Raw genomic sequence first — 24027 nt, forward strand, 5'->3', positions numbered from 1 at the left:
TTCAGACAGGTAAGTAGGTACAGTAGAACTGACAGAACTTGTGTAGTTGTTATGGGAGGAGAGCCCTGGCCCAGAGTCCATGAGTGGGGGAGCCAACCGCAGCAGCAGGATGTGACTGTTCCTTCAGCAGCAGGGAGCAGTCATCAGCCTTGCATTTTAGGGTGATCCCTCCGGGGTTAGGTGTGGAATTAGATTGGATTTGTGTGGCACAGGAGCTCAGGTGAGATGCAGTGGGAAATGAGGCAGGTCTAGTGGCGGCTGAAGGTGGGAAGAAGTGGACTAGAGTTGGAAGGAAAGAGCTGTTTAAGAGGCTGGATTGAAAGGAATTTGGAAGGTGGTGATTGGTTAGTTGCAGAGGAAAGAGCTGAATCAAAGGAGGATCCCTAAGGTCTTACCTTGGGAAACTGGATGGATGTCTTGCATTTTCTGGCGTAGGGAACAGAACAGGAAGAGGAGTGGGCTGTGTGCATATGTGATGTGCTTGTCTGTACATATGTTTGTGTGTATGTGTGTGTGTGTAGGTGGTGGCGGTACAATAAGGTGTCTGGGACACTCAAGAGGAGGTGTTCAAAGAGCGATTGGCTGTGTGCATCTGGAGCTAATTTTTTTTTTAAATATATTTTTATTGATTTCAGAGAGGAAGGGAGAGAGAGATACAAACATCAATGACGAGAGAGAATCATTGATTGGCTGCCTCCTGCACGCTCCCCACTGGGGATCAAGCCTGCAACCCAGGCATATGCCCCTGACTGGAACCAAACCTGGGACCCTTCAGTCCACAGGCCGACGCTCTATCCACTGAGCCACACCAGACAGGGCTGGAGCTAATTATTAACATTTGAACATCATCAGAGCAGTGGTCGTTTATGCCGTCATAGTAGATGAAATAATACAGAGGAATGTGTGGCAGGGGAGAAGAAAGCCAGGAAAACATGTACATTCAAGGGATAAACAAAGGACAAGGATTCTGAGTTGCCAGGAAAGCAGGCAGAGAGCAGGCAAACACAGCATCCCAGAAGCAAGAGGAGTGTGTTTCATTGTGCTTTGAGCCTGTGGAGGGTGTGCTGGGGCCCTCAAACGCAGCAGAGCCCTGACACTGACTGAGAGACCTGGTCAGAGCGCCGCACCAGTTGGCTGGACCGCCCACGAATTCCTTACCCATAGAAACCACAGACGGCGCTTATGAGCCCGCTAGAGCTGCCATACAGAATACCACAGGCTGGTTGTTTACTGCTCCTGGTCCTGGAGGCTGGCAGTCCAAGACTAAGGTGCTGGTGGGGTTGGTTTCTCCTGCGGCCTCTCTCCTGGGCTGCGGCCTCTCGTCGCTGTATCCTCACCGTCTTTCCTCCCTGACACACATCCCTGGTGTCTCTTCTTCCTCCCATAAGGACACCAGTCTTATTGGCTGAGGGCCCCACCCTCATGACCTTATTTAACCTTAGTAACGTCTTCAGAGGCCCTGTCTCCAAATATAGTCACATTGGGGGTTGCAGCTTCAACATATAAATTTGGGGGGAGGACACAATTTAGCCCATAACAGATTATAAATTATTGTTATCTTAAGCCACTGAGTATGGAGTGATTTGTTATGTATCAAAAAAATAACATAACACTTGCGTTGGCTGGTGTGGCTCAGTTGGTCGGAGTGTTGTCCCATACACCAAAAGGTGGCTGATTTGATTCCCAGTCGGGGCACATACCCAGGTTGCGGACTTAATCCCCCGTTGGGGTGCATGCAGGAGGCAGCCGATCAATGTTTCTTTCTCTCTGTCTCTCTCTCTCTCTGTCTCTCTCTGTTTCCCTCTCCCTCCCTCCTTTCCCCTCTCTAAGATCAATTAAAAATAATAATAACTAGCACTTGTTTCATCATGTATGTGGGGAGGTGATGTAACTCAATGAATTCATGAACTTTGGTGTTTTTTTCTTAAACCTGACTTTCCACTGAATCTGTCTCCAAGATTCCTACTTTTCCCAGAATGACTATTTGGATGGAAATCACTAACCAATTTTTCGAGATTGTTATTTGGAATAATTGCCTTCTTAAAAATAGGGAAGCACTTTAAAAATCTAAAAATATTTCAAATCACTTGACATTAAGGAGTAAATGCACGGCTTTGTTTTTATATTCCTGTCTCACCATTTTAAATATCTAGTTACAACGTAATAAGGCCTGGTGTTAAAGCTATCTGCCCAGAAATGGCAAAGTAACAGTCCTATATTCTGTTGCTCACAACAGATTAGATATTTTAAAAATAGTTTGGGGGGGTTCACATTGGGTCCAGGAGTGGGAGCGGCAGGGGCTGGTGATCATGACAGCCGGGCGTAGACAAGTGCTGCCTGCGTGGTGAAGAGACAGGCAGAGGCGCTGCTCTCCTTGCTGTCAAGCCAGGGTATTATAACTGGCATCCTCCCTGGTTCCTGCGCTGTCGGAGGCATGACTCAGTGATCAGGAAGAAGACAGAGCCCAAGTCAGAGAGGCGTCCTTGGCTCAGAGCTTGGCCCGTTTGAGCAGGGGCCTGGGTCTTTATGGTTCTTGTCTATTCTGTTCCCTGGGGTAGATGAGCTTCAAGGAAAGGATGTTGGATCTTTCTGCCTCAAGATTTTATTATTTTTTGTTAATCCTCACCTGAGGATATTTTTCTCCATTGATTTTAGAGAGAGTGGAAGAGAGAGGGGGAGAGGGAGGGAAGGAGGGAGGGAGGAAGAGAGAGAGAAAATTAATGTGAAAGAGACACATCAATTGGTTGCCTCCTACATGCACCCCGACCAGGGCTGGGGATTGAACCTGCAACCCAGGTACGTGCCCTTGACTGGGAGTCGAACCTGTGACCCTTCAGTGCACAGGCCGACACTCTAACAACTGAGCAACACCAGTCAGGGCTCAAGATTTTTTTTTTAACTTGATAAATGCCCTCCCAGGAAATCATTCGTTCAACAGTTTCCCAAGATCCGGTCGTGTGCCCAGCACTGTACTGGGCTCTGGATACTCAGTGAGAATTGAGATAATCCCACCCCCAGGAGTGTCCCAGCAGGAGGGAAGGCCTGCAGAATCAGGACCCTGGAGGTGTCAAGGGGCATCTCCCACCTCATCACTTCCAGGTCACAGCCTAACAGATGAGGGATGTGCTTCTAAAGATCTGCAGGTCCCAGGGCCATGTGCTTGGCATTGCTGGAATAACAGGGACACAAATGTGGGTAAAAATGTCCCATTTCCAGTGCTGAGTCATTTGCTCTCTTGGTCAATGGAGCCAACACTTTTTGTGGTTGAATCTGCCATGAGAACAGAGGCCACGTCGGGGTTCCTAGACGATTCCACCATAGAGGAGCAGCCCTGCCTCACCTGGGAGAGGCAGAGGTGAAAATGCAGGTGTCCGCTAGCGCTGGGGTGACCACAGGAGTTGATCCGGGTAATCTACAACAGCACCTCTCCTGGGAGGAGACCACACCATGATTACCCTTTCCTCTCACTTGGGCTGGTGGTGTGAAAGCCGTCACTGAATATGTAAGAGGCCGCGTGTCCCTGTTCCAGAAGCTGATCGTGACTTTGATAAGCTGGGGCCCAGGCCAGTTTGCAGAGTCGCTGAGTGAGTGTGGGATGACAGTGTGGACGGAGGATGTGGACAGCTTTATCAAGACGTTTGGTGTGAAGAGGAGCTGGGAGTCAGGGCTGTAGCGGAGGGGGTCCAGAGGCATTTCTCTTAAAAGATGGGCGGGGTGTGCGCTGATGAAAGAACTTACAAGGTCCTGAACCTTTGACCCCTCTCCACCCACACCTCCATCCCAGAGAGATAGTGTTTACCTCTGAGGACTGTGGTGAGGATCAAACAAGATAATCTGTGCAAAGTTACCCAAAGGCTCCATAGCTAGCAACACGAATGTCAAGATTGGAATCAAGGTGATTGAGCTCCAAGATCCATGTTCTTGGCATGGTTCCCAACCACCTCTAGATAAGCCTGAGCGTCTCGGCTTCTCTAGCACACACATATCCCCAATTCAGGGGTTGGCACGCTTGGGCCTGTGGGTCAAAATGGCTCACAGTCTGTGTTTGGGATTAAAGTGTTATTGATACACGGCCACACTCGTCCATTTTTGCACCCTCTATGACGGCTTTCCTACTACAACAGCACAGGTGAGTGTTTGCAACAGAGATGGGATGGCCTGCAAATCCAAAAATATTTACTACCTGGCCTTTTTTTTTTTCAGAAAAAAAATTGCCAGCCCCTGACTCATCGGTGACATCCAATGAGTTGATAGGCCATCCCGTGCAAAGTGGCAGAATGAGACGGGTCCCCAGAGAGGCAAGATACAAGCAGTAGAGCTTTGCCCCACTGAAGACGTGGAGCAGGGCCCACAGGAAACCGCAGTGAAGCAGTCAGCAGTCCTGCCCCTGAGAGGCCCAGGAATTGCACTGGCCATAAAGTTGCCAAACGGTAACTGGTCCTGAAGAATGAGGCTGCGTAGTCTCCCACACTCATAGCTTTATCAAGTCACACTGTCTGCTCTCCCGCTGGACTGGAGGAATTCAGAGCAATGTAAGTCTAAGGTGGGAAGGCCCTTCTTCCCCTTCACCCCCTTGAGTGAGGAGGGGATGCACATTAGACATGAGCCCAGGGAGGAGCATCACAGACGTCTGCCCAGGCGATGGCGTAGAGGAGAGAGTTGGTCAGACTTGCCTTTTCATAGAGCCATCAGTCCAGAGGCAGCTAGTGGTTGGAATTCATGGGGGAAAGACGAAGCGAGAAGCCTAGTAAAGAAAATCAACACTGGTCCCCTGAGGGATGACAGAGGGATGAACTAAGGCCACAGAAGGGAAGATCCAGAGGAAGGGGTTCCTGATGAATGTATGTAAGAGATAAAATAGGCTGAAATGCAGATATGGGCCATGTGGGAGGAGTCTAGGTGACTCCAGTTTCTGGTGAGAAAGGATGGATGGCAGTGTCCTTACATTAGGAAGGGGTTGTAGTCTAGAGACAAATGACACGTTCTATCTTGGGCACACTTTCTTTGATTCTTTTGGGACATTAGGGACATCGGGGGCCTGGATATGTAAGCCTGGAGTAGAGAAGCAGAGAGTAGAAAAAATTATTCTCTTGGTCCATTTTATTTTTTATATTAATTTGAGAGAGACAGACAGACATCGACTTGTTGTTCCACTTTTTTATGCATTCCTTGGTGGTTTCTTGTATGTGCTCTAACCAGCGATTGAACCTACAACCTTGGATGTCAGGATGATGCTCTAACCAACTGTGCTACCGGGCCAGGTCCTCTTTGTCCATTTTATTTGCCATATATTAAGTCAAAGAAGTCAAGACTCTGAACACCTTTACCTATGTCATTACGGTGCGGGGAAGGAAAATGTATGGTTTCCTTAACAAGGACACCTCTGCAACCAATACAGTTGTGTGAACATGCTTGCGGGGAGGGGGGGCGCTGACCACTGGATGGGAAATCATTGTACCCACTCACGCATTCCTGTCAGGCTTGTCTTGATTTGCATTTAGATGGAAATTCTTTAATCTCCGAACCAGGACTGCCCTCACTCACAGCCATTAGAAAAGCATTAACTTGAGCTCGTGCAGTATCATTGGTACAACAGCGACACAAAAATAAAAGCAGTATTAATAGCATTCCCTTAATGACTCGGTAGGACGTAGCAGTTGAGACGGTGGAAAAGTTTAGAACAAGGCTGCGGGGTGTCTGTCTGAGAGTGGCGTGCATAACCTGTTAATGAGTGACTGCCCGAATCCCCCGGTGCCCAGGGAAGCTGTTTCAAGGGGCTGTGTGGATTACATGCTTTTCCCACTGTTTTGGAGGCTTGGCATGGAACTCAAAACCAACGTTATTTTGAATCCTGAGTAAGAATGGCATCTGGCCACTTGAGCATGGTTAAAGAAGAGGTGTATTTTATTCAGGAAAGGGGATTTGGAGCAGGTGGCTCTAAGGAACTACACAGAGGTCACTCTCACACGATTGCTGTGCCTCTGCCCATTAAAAGACCATTGCTTGTAACGAGTTCATTCACCCGTTGGTAAGCCTATTCAGTTATCTAGGTTTAGCCTGATTAAGTCACTCCATTTATCTTCTTTGCATTTGATTTTAAAAATTAGATTCACCTGGAGAATTATTTGATCATCTCCCGTAAAAATAGCATTTCTCCAAGATGAAAGCATCCTGGAAATGGGTTACACAACAATGTGAATGTGCTCACTTTTGTTGATCTGTGCACTGAATGGCTAAGAAGGTAACTTAACCCTGGCCTGTAGCTCAGTTAGTTGGAGCATCGTCCCCTGCACCAAAGGCAGCAGGTTCAATTCCCGGTCAGGGTTCAATCCCTGGTCCATCTGAGGCAACCGATGGATGTTTCTCTCTTGCATCAATGTTCTTCTCTCTCCCCACCTCCTCCCTTCCTCTCTCTAAAACCAATAAAATAAAATAATGGAGAGCCTTTTAAAAAAACCATTTGTAACAATATGTCCCTCACTAATGTGTATGGGACAATCCTATTTTATAGTGTTTCTGTGTGTGTTATCAACCTAACACTGACTTAGATCAGCTTATGAAAATATCATTTTGAGTCTTAAAATGATCTTCAGTGGATTTGGAGAAGGCAGAGGACAACAGGCTCCGGGGTCTATGGAGCAAAATTACCCACCATTCTTTGAATATAGTTTATTATTCTTTCTTTACAAGCAAAAACAAGCATTCAGCACATTGATTTCCTACAACAAACGCAGGTTCTTTGACTTCCCAACACGGTGCAGCTGGTCTTTCCTGCCTGGTTGCCAAGTGATGAAATTAGGGACACAATTAAAATCCATTTAGTTGAGTCCTAGCCAGCATGCTCAATGGTTAGAGTGTCATCCTGTACACCAAAGGGTCGAAGGTTCGATTCCCAATCAGGGCACATACCCAGGTTTGTTTGTTTGTTTTTTTGTTTTGTTTTTTAAATAAATCTTTATTGTTCAGATTATTACAGGTGTTACTCTTTTTTCCCCCCATAGCTCCCCTCCACCTGATTCCCCACCCAACCCCATGCCCTTACCCCCCGCCACTGTCTTCATCCATAGGTGTAAGATTTTTGTCCAATCTCTTCCCGCACCCCTCACACCCCCTCCCCCCTGAGAATTGTCAGTCCACTCCCTTTCTATGTCCCTAATTCTATTATATTCACCAGTCCATTCTGTTCTTCAGATTTTTTATTCACTTGATTTTTAGATTCACTTGTTGGTAGGTATGTATTTGATATCATTTTGTTGTTCATAATTTTTATCTTTACCTTTTTCTTCTTCTTCCTCTTCTTAAAGAATACCCTTCAGCATTTCATGTAATCCTGGTTTGGTGGTGATGAACTCCTTTAGCTTTTTCTTGTCTGTGAAGCTCTTTATCTGACCTTCAACTCTGAATGATAGCTTTGCTGGGTAGAGTAATCTTGGTTGTAGGTTCTTGCTGTTCATCACTTTGAATATTTCTTGCCACTCCCTTCTGGCCTGCATAGTTTCTGCCGAGAAATCAGCTGAGAGTCGTATGGGTGCTCCCTTGTAGGTAACTAACCGTTTTTCTCTTGCTGCTTTCAAGATTCTCTCTTTGTCTTTTGCCCTTGGCATTTTAATTATGATGTGTCTTGGTGTGAACCTCTTTGGATTCCTCTTGTATGGGGTTCTGTGTGCTTGCTGGAATTGTAAGTCTATTTCTTTAACCAGGTAGGGAAAGTTTTCTGTCATTATTTCTTCTAATAGGTTTTCAATATTTTGCTCTCTCTCTTCTTCTGGCACCCCAAAAATTCTGATGTTGGTACGCTTAAAGTTGTCCCAGAGGCTCCTTACACTATCTTCATATTTTTGGATTCTTTTTTCTTTTTGTTTTTCTGGTTGGGTGTTTTTTGTTTCCTCATATTTCAGATCTTTGGTTTGATTCTTGGGGTCCTTTGATCTACAGTTGAATTTCTGTATATTCTTTATTTCAGACAGTGTATGCTTAATTTCTGACTGGTCCTTTTCCATTTTTTTGGCATTCTCATTAAGATCCTTGAAGGTCTCACTAAGTTCCTTGGAGGTCTCATCAAGTTTCTCTGCGGTTTTTAGAAGATTCTTGAGTAACCTTATAAATGTGGTTCTGAACTCTATGTCGTCCAGTAGTTTGCTTTCCTCCATTTCTTTCATTCGTGACATGTTTCTTTGTCTCTGCATTTTTCTGCTTCCCTGTGTTGATGGAGTGGCTTTGTGTGGTAGGTGACCTATAGGGGCCAGTAGCTCAGCCTCCCCAATCACCTGAGGTGGATGCTCCTGGTGCACCCCTTTGTGGGCTGAGTGCAAAATCTTGGTGTAGTTAAGCCTTGATTGCTGTTGGTACACTGGGAGGAATTGACCTCCAGGCCACTTGGCTGTGAGGACCCGCTGTGTCTATAATGGAAGAACTGCTGCACTGGAGACACACTTATGGGGCAGGGCTTGTTTCAGTGGGGCTTTGGTGCTCACTGAGTCTGCCTCTTGAATGTGTCACTTATGGATGTGAGGAGTTGAAATCTGGTGTCTCACACTGACCACTAGGTACACTGGCTTCTGGATCTCCAATGGGGTGCAGGTCAGCTACTGTCTGAGGCCACCCAGCAGGCGCTACAGCGAGAACTACAGTTTTTCTCCTCTTTGCTTGGGGTTTGGAGGTTTTGGAGCTGTCTGACCGGGGCTGCAAGTTTGCTATGTTAAGCTGCAATAGGGCAGGCCATTCATATGCTAGAGCCGCTACTTAGAGCTTGGGTGGGTTTGTAGTTTGTGCGGGGCGGGGTCTCAGAGCGTCTCTAGGCTAGGGCATGGCAAACAGCGATGGCTGCCAGTTAGCCGGCTCTGCGTCTCCGACTGTGTCCCTGCGTCCCGCGCCCCAGCGCAGTAAACAATTATTCCTGCGCGCAGCCCTGCAAGCAAGGCACCCTCACTTTCCGACCCGATGGCAGACAGTCCAGCTTCTCCCCATAGGAGTTTGGGTCCCCCGCGTCTCCCCAGAAACTGGAGTTCGGAGTAATCGGGAGCTTGTCTCCCTTCGGGTTGAAAAAAGCAGCACTCCCAGTCGCCTGCCGCCAGCCCGATACGCGCGCCTCTGTACCTCAGCTTTTCAGTGCTTGTGCACGTCTCAATGCTCTTTTCTCTTTCCTTCTAGTTGTAGAACTTTCACTCAGCCAGCTTTCCCGTGGTTCTGGGTAATAGACGTTTTGTTTTTTAGTTGTAGTTTTGAAATTGTTGTGCGAGGCAGCAGTTTAGGTGTTTACCTACGCCGCCATCTTGGATCCTCCAGGCCACATACCCAGGTTTTGGGTTCAACCCTCAGTTGGGGCACATGTGTGAGGCAACCGATATTTCTCTCTCACATCAATGTTTCTCTCTTCATTTTCATGCCAGCCCTGCACAGGGGATATTATTATCTTCATTTTGCAGGTGAAGAATCAAGGGTTAGCCCTGCCAGTGTGGCTCAGTGGTTGATCGTCAACCTATGAGCCAGGAGGTCACGGTCCAATTCTTGGTCAGGGCACATGCCCAGGTTGTGGGGCATGCAGAAGGCAGCCGATCAATGATTCTCTCTCATCACTGATGTTTCTATCTCTCTCCCTCTCCTTTCCTCTCTGAAATCAATAAAATAAATATTCTTTAAAGAATCAAGGTTTAGAGAAATGTACTCATCTGCTGGAGACTTTGACTAGTAAATGGCAGAGACATGATTCGGATGGAGGCCTATCTTTTAAGTCGGTGTTCTTCTCATGTTGCCCAAGGGCAGCCCCCACATTGAGAAGAGCTATCATGTATGGGCACCAGGCCTGAGCAGAGGACAGTGCCAGGAGCACAGCACACACGGGCCTGAGGCTCGGAGGCCGACGTGCTGGGCGCACAGCCCCCAGTGGCCAAGCGGGACTCAGAGGCGGGCCCTCGGGGGCACAGAGCCTGAGCTTGTTCCCAGTCGCACTGCTGGGTTGCTTCATTTTTTCTATGCTCTGGCCACACATGTTGACTTTGAGATCTTAATAAAAGAAAGGGCAGCTGATGACACCCCTTTGAGATCTGTACCCCTGTTGGCTTTGGAATTCCATGATGTTATATGAGTCAAAGTACTGATCCAACACAATTGAGTCACTTCCTTTCCTCAGACAGGAAACAAGAGATGGGTGTTGGCTTTATTCACACGTGCTACCCTAGACATTGGCCTCTCTACTCAGACCCTCTAAATGGATCCAATCCTGCAGAGACCTATGCCGCGCGAAATACACTGTTGGACTGAGATTCTTGCATAGGAAATGGACTGTGGTTTTGCTCATTGTCCTGAAGCGTAGCTTGTGTTGTCATCCTTTTTAAATGTTTGGTTATTTCCAGTTTTTCTTGACTCACCAGACAAATGTGTCATTTCTCTATGGACATGAGGAACAAAGCTGCTTTAACTTTTTTAACTTAACCACCAGTGCAGAGTTGCTGAGGTGGCAGGTTTAGACTGAGTTTTCAATTGCCATAGCTTATTCACTGACAAAATTGCCCACAGAAACAATATATTGGCAGAAAATTAAATTACCTGTTCACTGCCAGGCCGCTGTGACTCAATGGTTGAGTGTCGACCCATGCACCAAGAGGTCACCAGTTCAATTCCCAGTCAGGCCACATGCCCCAGTTGCAGACTTGATCCCCAGTAGGAGGCATGCAGGATGCAGCCAGTCAATGTGGATGTTTTTCTCTCATAGATGTTTCTATCTCACTGTCCCTCTCTCTCTAAAATCAATTTCTATAAAACATTTTTTTTTCAGAGACTAAGGGAAAGCGTGAGAGGGATAGAAACATCAATGAGGAGAGAAAATCATTGATCAGCTGCCTTCTGCAAACCCCCTACTCGGGATTGAGCCCGCAATCTGGGCATGTACCCTGACCTGGAATGGAACTGTGACCTCCTGGTTCATAGGTCGATTCTCGACCACTGAGCCATGCTGGCCATGCAAAAAAACACACACATTATTTTTAAAAAATTACCTGTTCACCTATTTGAGCAATACCTGGAAGTTGGGCAACTCTCCCAGGTTAAATTTGGGAATAATTTCATTTTTAAGGGTAAGTTCAGCAACAGCAGTAACACATCCCGAGCTTCTCTCACGTTCCTCCTCCTTGTTTGTCTCAACTTCCTGTCCCCGACACTGTCTCAGGAATCAGACAGGGCAGGAGGAGTTAGGGAGAAAATTGCTAAGTGATGCCCAGCAGCCTGCCCTTCATGCTGAAGATGCCTGCAGTGAGTTCGTTCCCATTCAACCCTTCATAACTGTTGTGCTTCTAAAACCTGAAATTCTGCACCTACCGGGTTTCCTCGATTCCTGTTCTGCGTCTGCTGCCCTGTTCTGGCTGCTCTGAGCCTACATCACCTCATTTGTAAAGCACCTTCCAGCAACCTGAAAGCAGGCACAATAAGGGGCTGGCCTAGGTTAGGGGAGGGAGGGAAGAGAAAAAGTCCTGAGTTGCTAGGCATCATGAAGCTTTAAAAAAAAAAAATCTACCCTGACTGGTGTGGTTCAGTGGTTAGAGTGTTGGCCCGCACACCAAAAGGTCGAGGCTTCGATTTCCAATTAAGGGCACATATCTGGGTTGCGGGTTTGATCCCCGGCCCCGGCTGGGGATCGTATGGGAGGCAACCAATCAATGTGTCTCTCTCACATCAATGTTTTTCTCTCGCCCTCTCTCTCCCTTCCACTCTATCTAAAAAAAAAAAAAAAAAAAAAAAAAAAATCAATGGAAAAAATATCCTTGGGTGAGGACAAAATAAAAATTTAAAGATCTTGTAATAGATTGTGTAAGACAAAACAAACTGTATACACTGTTTAGGACTGCTACAGGAAAACAGTACTAATCTAAACTTAACTTCCAAGTTGCACTCTTTTCAGGAGAGTTATAAAACAGGATAGAACGCTGAGGCTAAAGCCACTGTTTTTGAAACAAAGTCAATAAAAAGGGTTGGCAGAGGCCTTTGCGAAACGAGCAGTAACTTCAGAAGCTCCTGAGCGGCGTTTACAGCCACACGGGCGGCTGCTGTGATGCCGTCCGTTTGCCTTTACTGGCTTTTCTTTGCTTCCACACAGACTCCATTGCTTTATGCAGAGGCTCCTTTTGGTGCTTCTGTTCCTAATTATTACTCTGGTATGTTTTCTCTTTGCTTCCTAATTCACTGAAATACCACATTCAACCCATTTTTATTTCTGCGATACTTCTCAGACTTTCCCACTTAACTTCTACATTCATTGTAAAGACATTTAAACATTCCTGCTGATCTGGGGCTCTCTCAAATCCATCCTCTGCACTCTACACAGATATTAGGATCTTCTGTATTGCCGAAACGGTTGGAGGAAGTTTACATCCGCTTCTTCTATCCCACCGTATGAAACCTAACTCCATTCCTTTAGCTCCCACTGGTTTCTATCTTTCTTTAACGTCACAAGGACACTCAACTCTGTCCCGGCGGGGTCGCCCAATTGGTTAGAGCATCGTCGGGATACACCATGGATGGGGTCTCCATCCCTGGTCAGGGCACATACAAGAATCAATCAATGAACATAAATGTGTGGAACAACAAATCTATGTTCCTCTCTCTAAAAATCAATCAATAAATAAAAATGTAAAAACAAACAGGGAGATACCTGTAATACTATCAACATAAAAATATATTTAAAAATAAAAACAAACAAACAACCCCTTAGCTCTCGGATAAAGGCCATGCAAACATCTTTGCCTTCAGAGCACTTCCTCTGCCCCAGCCAGCATCCAAAATGCTCTTCCTTCCTCGCTTCCTTCCAGATCTGCCTCAATGCAGCTCCTGAGGGCAGCTTCCCTCCCACAGTACCCGTAGCACTGATGTACACTGTGAAGTTGCTATAGTTGCTCACTTAAACAGTTTAATTTTTTGCATTGTTACATATGCAGATATATCCACAATTAGAATATGACCTGCATATAGTTAGAGCATCATCTCCTGTATCTACTATTAATACACAAATATCACTTAGGATGTTTTTGGTGCAAAGTAAGACAAAATTGTAGCTCAAACTGGCTCAAAGGTAATGACATTTATTGTCTCCTGTTACAGGTCTAGAGGTAGGATGGGCCCAGGCAAGGTGAGGTATAGGCCTGGTCAGTGATGTCACCAAGGACCCAATTCTGTCTGTCTCTCTGCTCTGGCTTCCTCTGGAAGCTGGTCCTCAGTAGCCAGGACTATGTGCTGACGGGGCAGGAACAGAGAGTGGGAAGGTGACGTGCACACACGCATGTGGGCACTGGCTCTCTCCAACCAGAAGTCCTCCCCTCGAACCCTGGATAGCGTGGGAGTGATGGTCCCCATCATGACTCAAGGGCTCATGTAAGGAAAGGGTGTGCACTGTGACAAAATCAGGGCATTATTCTAGAAAAGGTGAGAAGAGGAAACGGTGCCAATTGGGCCACCAACAGCATCCCCTACAACTGAATGCAATGTGGCACACACGAGGGTCCATGATGATGAGGGTATGCAACTCAGCCTAAATGCCTATAGTAACAAAAAGTAGGTCACTGTAGCCTGGGGCCACGGAGAGAGGGAGGGATGAACCACAAAGGGGCACCAGGGAACTCTTGGGGTAAAAAAAAAAATGTTTTTGTATCTTGATTGTAGCAATGGTTTTATGTTGACTCATTAAGTGGTATGCCTGAAATGGATACAGTTTGTTGCAGGTAAATTATATATATCACAATAAAAAAGAGACAAAAAATATTTCTTAAAATATTTACATTTGTGCCTGGCCGACATGGCTCAGTGGTTGAGGGTCAATCTATGAACCAGGAGGTCACGGTTCAATTCCCGGTCAGGCACATGCCTGGGTTGCAGGCTCTATCCCCAGTGGGGGACATGCAGGAGGCAGCCGATCAGTGATTCTCTCTCATTCTGATGTTTCTATCTCTCTCTCTCCTTCTCCCTTCCTCTCTGAAACATACATACATACATATATATAAATTTACATTTGGAGGCACACTAGTCCTACATCTGCCTGTAGTTGGCTCTGTGTCCCAGGCTCACCCTAATCCATCCTGGTTAGCTGCATCGCACCTTAGATAGGGAATAAAGATCACAGAATTCACCAGAAGCAAGTACAGGGCCCTTTAATTTCATCCTTTTTTCTTTTTGTTAATCCTTACCCGAGTATATTTTTTCCCATTGATTTTTAGAGTGGAAGGCATGGAGGAATGGGGGGAAAGAGAAAAAACATCGATGTGAGAGAGTCACATTGATTGGTTGCCTCCCGCACGCACGGTTGACTAGGAATTGAACCCTCGACCTGTTGGTGAGCAGACCGAAGCTCTATCCACTGAGCAATACAGGCCAGGGCTAATTGCATCTCGACTATTGTCCTTCCTTTTGATGGCTTTATGTAGAACAAAACACAACAGTCATGGAAGCAATCTGTCTCAATCATTTGTGTAACTTTTCACCAGTTTCTGGCCAGAGTTCCCATAGATGCAGGGATGAAAGGGCTGAGAAAACGACTCACCGGGGTCTGCTCCAGAGGGCTGATGAGTGGGCCAGCTGGAGGGCTAGAGTAGAAAGGTTTCTTGAGCTTAGGGAGAAATACTGATTTTTTTAATTGGCAAAATATTATGATACAATAAGTGTCAACAGAAGAATGTATTTAGCTCCCAGTGAGTTGTGTTAAACACAAACTTAATACTGTAAGTAGCAAAAAAGGAAAACTAATTTGGATTTGCTTGTGAAAGGCAAGAGAAATGCCGGTTTCAGACCCTAATAAGCGCCACAGAATCAGAATTGGAGGAGTAACAGAATGACCCTATGTATGGGGAGGGTTCCTACTTTATATCTTGGATATGCATTTCTAATCATCTGGATATTTCATGGACCCACCTGCCATGGCTCCTGGCAGGTAGCAGTTACTAAATATTTGCTGAATGACTCTCTTCAAAATCTTAACATTGTCTACTTTGGGGAAGTTAGAAGATAACTTAACACAAAGGATCCAGACAAACAGGACTTTTTTGGTTCTGTCAGTTTTCTTAACAATACTTCGTATCAAACAGATTTTCAGCTGACTTGTTGAACTACATACACTGGCTGCCACACTCTGAAAAGCTACTGTGGAATAAACGCTGTTTAAAGGAAATCATTTAAAAATGTGAGGAAGGAGCTAACTTTATTAAAAGCATCTGAAATGGTTATTTGGAAAACTATCAAAGTGAACAAAACTTTTCCCCCAAAATATACTTATTAAAATGTATTAGAAGAATGAATAGTTATGGTGTCCAATATTTTTTAGTTTTTATCAAATTTCTATACCACTTTAAAAAAATCAATAGTCACAGCCTAGCTGGTTTTGCTCGGTGGATAGAGCGTCAGCCTGTAGACTGAAGGGTCCCGGGTTCCATTCCTGAAGGGCACATACCTCAGTTGCAGGTTTGATCCCTGGCCCTGGTCAGAGTATGTATCTCTGTCACATCAATGTTTCTCTCTCTGTGTGTCTCTCCTCCTCCCTTCTACTCTCTCTAAAAGTCAATGGAAAAATATCCTCAAGGTGAGGATTCATAAAACAAAACAAAAAAATCAATAGTCATGTCAGAGAAACTGAAACAGTAGGGTGGGGTCAAGAGCCAGCAAAGCTCTCAGCTAATACCCAAACCAGAGTGTCAGTGATCTCTAGGCCTTGAAGAGCATGTTACAACAAAAACGTTTGCTGCGTTATTTCTTAGCATAGTCACTTTTTCTTTCCTTTTCAAAATGTCAGGTCCAAGGCTCAAGGGAAATTGGTGCAATGTCTAAATAGGAATGAGGTGAAGAAGGAGCATGAGTAAATGGCATGAAATCATCCCTGAACCATTCTCACTATTAAATCAACTATTTACCCACCACATTTCCAGTGATTCGCTAATAACGAACAATTCATTTCACTCGAGTCTTTTTGGAATGTCTACTATGTGTCAGGCATAAGCGACACAGGATAACCAAACAGCCAATCTTCCCACAAAGAGCTTATGGGGCTTCGGGAAACCGAAAAGTAAACCCCAACCCTGTGTAAGTGCCTTATGAAGTGTGTGGGTGCCCGGCCAGCATCCAGGAGGTCACGGTTTAATTCCCGGTAGAGGCACATGTCCAGGTTGTGGAGTATGCAGGAGGCAGCTGATCAATGATTCTCTCTCATCATTGGTGTTTCTATCTCTCTCTCCCTCTCCCTTACTCTCTGAAATCAATAATATATATATATATATATATATATATATATATATATATATATATATATTTTTTTTTTTTTTTTTTTTTTTTTTTTTTGTAAGTGTGTGGATTAGAGAAGCAATTAACCAGGTAAACTGTGAGAAGAGGCCGAGAATCAGGAAAACTGAGCCTTTTTCGTAAGACTCATTCTCAAGGAGTGAATAGGAACCAGCCAGAATGTTCAAAACCCTGAGTATAGTGGGCAGGGACATGCCTAAGGCTCAAGTGCGGGGGCTGCAGGGGGAAAAGAAGGTAAAGGAATGAACCGCTCAGGCCCCGCTGAGGAGCTAGCCAGCATTCCTAAAGCTTCCTGAGAGTCATTGAGCGGTTCCACACACGGAGAAACAAGGAGTGTTTCTAAAAGGTCACGTTGGCTCCAGGGTGGAGAAGGGCGAGACAGGAGGAATTAGGGCTGATCCAGCCAGCAAGCATGGGACAGTGGAAATGCAGCTTCGTGGGGCAGCAGCAAAGAATTCTGAGGTGGTGAAGAGAGCACGTGCAGGGACAGATTCAGGAGGAGTTTGAATGTCTGTAGAAAGTTCAGTGGCAATGGCCAGCAGATGGCCTTCAACTTCAGATGGAGGCTTGGGAGTGGTCAGCCCAGAGGTGGGGGTGAAAGCTGCTCCTGTCCTGGCCCTGGTGGCAGGTTCCCACCTCACAGAGGGCATCTCTGCAGAGCAGAGCCGGAGTTCAGAGATAGTGGGGAAAACCTCAGAGCTGTGGGTCCCATGCCCTGAGTTACTCAGGAGCTACTCATCTAGTATTTAAAGTTGATTGATTTCGCCCTAGCCAGTTTGGCTCAGTGGATAGAGCATCGGCCTGTGGACTGAAGGGTCCTGGGTTCAATTCCGGTCAAGGGCACATGCCTGGGTTGTGGGCTCGATCCCCAGTGGGGGGCGTGCAGGAGGCAGCCAATCAATGATTCTCATCATTGATGTTTCTATCTCTCTCTCTCCCTCTTCCTTCCTCTCTGAAATCAATAAAAATATATAAATAAATAATAAAGTTGATTGATTTCTCACAGTAGCTATTTAAGATTTTATCTATATATATAAAAGGCTAAGTGACCAGCCATATGTCCATCCAACCGTCCAACCGACTGACTAGCTGCTACATAGGACGCACACTGGCAATTTAAAAATAAATGCTGACTTGCGCATACGTGATACATATAAAGCTCTCACTGGCACCAATCGCACACGTGTTTTAATTTTACAATACTATATTATATATACTATTTTGACATGTAATTTTGCAGTAACATAATTACTGCACGAATCTTTCTACTGATTAATTTCCTTTCAATGTGCACGAATCCACGCACCGGGCCACTAGCATATATACTGTATATTAAGGCAAAATGAACTCATATGTAACCTCAATGCATAAAGAAAAGCTTTTGTGGCAGTCGTTTTGTGATTAAGTTTTCAGACTCAAGTTTTCCCTCCCAAGAGTCCTTCAAAATACTGTATTTTCTGCACCTGGGCACAATGGTGCGCAACAGACCTTAGTAATATAACATTTTCCACCAACCAAAAGGTCACACTTTGCAATGGCTCCACGTTTCTCAGGCATTCGCTCACTAACGGTCAACTGGGAACTCCACTGAGTTCCCAAGACAGAAGAGAGAGGGTCACAAACGCAGAATATGGCCAGGCCTCTCCAGGCTTGGCCCTGCCTGAAAGAGCTAAAATTAAGGCGAGCAGACAGGTCTGTTCAGACTTCAAGAAAACATCACCATGAATGGGCAACTGACAATCACCAATTTTAAATTATTTGCGCTAAGAAACCCATCACTACCTGACCCTGTCAGCATATGTGCACACCTCAGACGCCTGCAGGCCCGACCCGGCAGCTGTGTGTTATGGAGAAGTTTATCTTTGTGTGTTATGGAGAAGTTTATCTGCCCTTTTTAGTGTCCAGACTGTGCTCCTTTCTAAGAAGAAGACATGAGCTTTCTCAGTGAAAACAACCCATGGAGAGCAGCTCAGCCTTGCCAGCATGATCCAGGTTTTCACCGCAGCCTCCTCCTGTACACGTTACCAAGTGAAGTCAACCTGAAGAGATTCACATGAATTTTTTTCCATTTCTATTCACAACTAATGTCTGCAGTAATGGGAAGGGACTTTTTTTTTTTTAATTGATTTCAGAGATGAAGGGAGTGGGAGAGGGAGACAGAAACATCAATGATGAGAAAGAATCATTGATTGGCTGCCTCCTGCACACCGCACACTGGGAATAGAGCCCACAACCCGGGCATATGCCCTTGATTGGAATCGAACCCAGGACCCTTCAGTCTACAGGCCAGCGCTCTATCCACTGACCCAAACCGGCCAGGGCAGAATGGGACTTTTTAGTCTGAGGACCACTTTTGCAGAGTTAGCAGCTTCCTTAAATACACACGCCCACAGCTGCCCATTTATGTCTCCAAAACCAACTCATCCCTACTACAGGTTAAACTGATGGCACTCTGAATAGACGAAGAGGGATTTCTTTTTAAAATTATACCAAGAAATTAAAAAGTAGACTTCTCAAAATTTAAATGATTGACACTACCACTGTGCACCACCATACTTTTTAAAAAATTAAACAACAAAAAAGTTTAAAAAGTTAAAAAATGTTTAAATGGAAAAAAAACATAGAGTAAGGATATAAACAAAGAGAATACTTTTGTACAGCTGTATATGTTTGTGTTCTAAGCTAAGTGTTATTACAAGGTCAAAACATCTTAAAATTTTTTATTAAGTAAAAACTTACAGTAAACTAAGGTTAATTTATTATTGAAGAAAGAAAAAATTTTATAAATGTAGTTTTGCCTAAGTGAAGTGTTTATAAATGCTATAGTAGTGGCAGTAATGTAATGTCACAGTTACTCGCCACTCACTCCCTGACACCCAGAACAGCTTCCAGAAATATACAAATGGAAGCTCCATTCATGATAAGTGCCCTAAACAGGTGTACCATTTTTTATCTTTTATACCATGTTTTTACTGTAACTTTTCTGTTTAGATACCAAGTACTTACAGCATTCAGTACATTAACATATTGTACAGGCTTATAGCCCAGGAGCAACAGGCTGTACCATATAGCCTAGGTGTCTAGTAGGCTAGGCCATCTAGGTTTGTGTAAGTGCATATGATGATATTCGCACGACAGCAAAATCACCTAACATTTCTCAGATCGTTAAGTGGAGCATGACTGTGGTTTAGTTCATTGTTCACCCATTGAATGACATCTGTTATTTCCAGTTTGTGCTATTACAAATGAAGCTGCTGTGAACATTCATATACAAGGTTTTCAAGTAAACATAGTTTTCATTTATCCGGGATAAATGCCCAAGAGTGCATTGCTGTGTCTTGTGGCAGTTACAAGTTTAGTTCTATAAGAAACTGTCAGAGTGTTTTCCAGACTGGTGGTACGATGTTGCGTCCCCACAGCAATGCAGGAGTGATTGTTTTTCTGCATCCTCACCAGCATTTGCTATTTTTATTTTGGCCATTCTCGTAGGTGTATAGTGATCACTTAGTGTGATTTTAATTGGCATTTCCCTACTGGCTAATGATGTTGAGCATCTTTACAGATGCTTATTTGCCATCAGTGAAATGTTTCCTCATATATTTTGCCCATGTTCTAACTGGATTTTCTTTTTCTACTGTTGAGTTTTGAGAGTTCTTCTTTACAGATTCCAGATACTAGTAATTTACTATGTGGTTTGTAAGTTTTGTGGGTTTTTTTTGTTTGTTTGTTTGTTTTTTGCACTCTGTAACTTACCTTTTCATCCTCTTAACAGTGTTAAGGAGGTCCAATTTATTAATTTTTCCTTTTGTGGATAATGCTTTTTTATTTATTGTTGTTGTTAATCCTCACCCAAGGATACTTTTCCATTGATTTTTGGAGACAGTGAAAGTGAGAGCAGTGAGAAACATCGATTGGTTGCCTTCCACACATGCCCCGACCGAGCCAGCAACCAAGGTACATGCCCTTGACTAGAATCAAACCTGGGACCCTTCAGTCCGCAGGCCAACACTCTAACCACTGAGCCAAACCAGCCAGGGCTGTGGCTCATGCTTTTGAGATCAGGTCTTCCTCTTTCCTCACAATAGGTCCTAAAGATGTTATCCAATTTTCTTCTATATGTTTCATGGTTTACATTGTATTTTTAAGTCTGTGATCCAACTTGAGCTCATCTGTATGGTGTGTGAGGCTTATAATGAGGTTTCTTTTTGCCTCTCCATTTACATGGCCAGTTGCTCGAGCACCACTGCTTTTGCACCTTTATCAAACACCAGTTTGACACATTTATGTGGGTCAGATTCTCTGTTTCTATTGATTATATGCCTGTCCCTCTGCCACCAATACTAGTCTTTTTTTAAATGTTTTTCAATTATAGTTGACATTCAATATTATTCTGTATTGGTTTCAAATGTACAGCACATTGGTTAGATAATCATATGCTTTACAAACTATTCCCCCTGATATTTCCAGTACCCACCTGGCACCATACACAGTTATTACAATATTATTGGCTATATTCCCTATGGTATCTTTTACATCCCCATGACTATTTTGTAACTGCCAATCTGTACTTCTTAATCCCTTCACCTTTTTCACCCAGTCCCTCAACCCCCATCCCCTCTGGCAACCATCAGTCTGTTCTTCTATATCTATGAGTCTGTTTGTTCATTTATTTTCTTTAGATTCGTCATATAAGTGAAATCATATGCAATACACAGTCTTAATTACTGTAGCTCTGGAGTAAGCTTTCTTATGGAGAATGATTCCTCCCACTTCATTCTTCTTTTTCAAGATTGCTTTAGCTATTCTGGAGCCTGTGCCTCTCCTTATGTTTTAATGTATTTTTATTGATTTCAGAGAGGGAGAGAGAGATAGAAACATCAATGATGAGAGAGAATGATCTGCTGCCTCCTGCGTGCTCCCTACCCAGAGGTCAAGCCTGCAACCGCCCAAAACCCGGGCTTGTGCCCTATGAACCAGGAATTGAACCATGACTTCCTGGTTCATAGGTCAGTGCTCAACCACTTAGCCACCCTGGCTGGGCTTCCTTATCAATTTTAAACTAAGCTTGTCTTCAAAAAACTTATCCAAGTTTTGATAGGAATTGCATTAAACCTCAAGATGAGTTTGCGGGAGAACTAACATCTTTACTACTAGTATGTTGGGACTTCCCAGTCCACAAATATGGGATGCCTCTTCATTTATTTAGGTTTCCTTCTATTTCATCCACATTTTATAATTTTAGCATATAGATCTTGTACATTTTCTTAAGTGTATACCTAAGTATTTAATTTCCTTTGCAGTGATAGTAAATAGAATTGTTTTTAATATCAGTTTCTACATGTTCATTGTTAGTGTATGGAAATGAGATCGATTTTTGCCTGATCTTGTATCCTATGACCTGGCTGAACTCACTGATTCTAGTTTTGGAGGTTTTTGTTTGTGTGTTCATTTGTTTTTAAGATTCCTTGGGATTTTCTATGCAGACAACCATGTCTTCTGCAAATAAGGATGGTTTTGTGTCTTTCTTTGTAATTTGTATGCCTTTCAGTAAGTTTTCTTGCCTTATTGCAGAGGCCGGAACTTTCAGTACTGTGTGGAATAAGGACAGTGTGAAAGCAGACGTCCTTGCTCTGTTTCTGCTCTTGAGGGAACACAATCAATCCTCTGCTGTGTTTTTACCCATGACATGGCTGTAGGTTTTTACCCCCAATCCTCTTAAAAAATGTAATTTGTCTCCTTTTCCTCCCCCTACTTCCCTACTTCCCTCTTTTTAAGAAGCTTAAGACTTAGGGATTGGCACAACTGACATGACAGAGCAAAAAGAAAGCGCAAAGGAGATGTCAGTACTTGCTCCTCCAGGCTAGGCTTGCAGGACTGATAAAACCTCCTTTCCAGAGGCTGGGGCCCCTTTTCAGCTCTAATCAGCACTGGAGAGCTAGGCTCGTTATCAGGGCCCTGGCATTGGGAATGAGCTGAGGGAACCGGCATTGGGAGTGAGCTGAGGGCCCCCTGTAGATGGTGTAGAAGCTGGCTGTCACCCGGAGCTCGGTGCCTGTACCTTCCGCTGCGCTGCTCTCCCGGGCAGCTCTGCGCTGCCAGCCATGCTGCCTGCCAATCTGAGTTGGCGATAGGAGAGGCTCAGATACGAGATCCAGGGCGACCGAGTGGCCAGGGCCAGGTTTAGATTTGGTGCGCTTCTGGCAGCGGCTCACCCAAAGCAGGGAATCGTAGGTGAAGAGAGGAAGCGAAGTAAGACTTCCATGGCTGGGTGAGAGTGGCAGCCACGAAATGCAAGCGCAGTACGCGAAACCCGAGAAACAATTCTTTTTAATATGGGAGGGGAATAGGCAGTTTAACCTAAAATTTAAAAAAAGAAATATAATCAACCTGGCCCACGGTGTCATCTCCGCTGGGCCGCCCCGCCCCGCCCCGCCCCGCCCCTGCGCCCCACCCCTGCGCCCCACCTCCACCCCCACCCCTCGGCGCGCCCCTCGCGCCCCACCCCCCCGAGCTGCCCAGACCACACCTGCGCAGGTTAGACCCGTGGGGACGCGCCGGCCATGGGTGCGGGTAGCTGAGCGGTGGAAAGGCGAGGCGGCGATGAGAACGCGGGCCTTCCCGGCTAATGGCCGCTCACGGCCCGGCCAGGCCCGAGGGGGGTGGGGGGCCGCCCGCTCACGCCCCGGGGTCCCCTTCCCACGCGTTTCCCCCGCCGGTCCGTACCAAAGCCGCCGGTGGGGTGAGGGCGGAGCGGTCCACTCGGGGAGGGGCGCGGGAAGGCGCGGCCGGGGCAGGGCGGCCGGGGGCTGGGCGGTGGTTGGGCGGGGGCCGGGCCGCGTTCCGTTCCGTTCCGTTCGAGCCGCGCGGAGGCCCCTCCTCCCGGCGGCAGCGCCCAGCGAGGCCGCTGCGGCCGGCGGGGCCGCGGAGCCCAGCCCCTCCCCGCCCCCCGCCCTGCGCTCCCGGCCCCGCGCCCCCGCCCCGCGCGGGGACGAGCCCGCCGAGCGCGTGCTGACCCCTGTCCTCCCTCCTCAGGCGGCGCTGGCGGCCCCGGGACCCGTGGAAGCCGGCATGCTGGAGAAATTCGAGTTGGAAGAAGAAGGTGAGTGCCCCGCGCTGCGAAGCGCTCCGCCCGTGCGCCCCGAGCCGGGCAGCCGGGTCCCTACGCCCGTGAGGCCGCGCACCCCACCGCGCGCCCGGCCCGGCATCGGAGGCGCGGGGCCAGCGGAGCGTCTGCAGTGGCTCGCCGTGCCTCCGCAGGGGAAGCCGAGGGGTCCGAGGATGGTCGGTCCTTTTGTCCTTAGCAGCCTAAACCCGAGTGGGAGCCAGGTGTCATGCAGTAGTCATTGCTTGTAATGCCGCGTACGCGCTGGGGTGACCCCCGAGTTATGTTTATGGTCCATTCCTGTAAATAACGCAAACTGCCCCCTTATTGGTTTTTGTGAAAAGACCACTGCCAGGGTGTGTTCTCTGGTAAATGGGGAAAGTTAGGTGGGAAAACCTGAAGCGGCTGAGTGAATTGGAGTTCAGGTGACTGTCACTCCATCATTTCTGTCGCCTCTTCTCTCATTTGGTTTTTTCCCCTGCCCTGTTTTTGTCTTACTTACCTGGATATTATTTTGAAGCTGTTAAAACGTGAAAGGAATGAGTTTGTTCTTTGGCCAAATTAATGTTTAAAACCTGGGTCTTTAAAAAAAACTGTTAAAATTTGAAGGGAAATACAGTAGCTTGATTTTGGGCAAAATTAGTATTTTAAATGGAAGA

The 24027-nt window shown here is 45.9% G+C and overlaps 1 protein-coding gene across 8 annotated transcripts in view; it reads left to right on the forward strand.

Annotated features, from left to right (window-relative positions):
* Positions 1-24027, forward strand: part of PRKAG2 (protein kinase AMP-activated non-catalytic subunit gamma 2) — a 240043-nt gene that overhangs the window by 152093 nt on the left and 63923 nt on the right. For 4 of the 8 annotated variants that reach the window (XM_080665942.1, XM_080665941.1, XM_080665945.1 and 1 more), the window contains one exon: positions 23299-23365. In XM_080665942.1, coding sequence (XP_080522068.1) covers positions 23299-23365 — 67 coding nt within the window. Of the gene's footprint in view, positions 1-22450; positions 22516-22803; positions 23366-24027 lie in introns of those variants that run through there. The other 4 variants (XM_080665946.1, XM_080665948.1, XM_080665947.1 and 1 more) reach the window with 3 other exon arrangements.

This window comes from Plecotus auritus (genome assembly GCF_963455305.1).
Source record: "Plecotus auritus genome assembly, chromosome: 4".
NCBI classification, from domain to species: Eukaryota; Metazoa; Chordata; class Mammalia; order Chiroptera; family Vespertilionidae; genus Plecotus; species Plecotus auritus.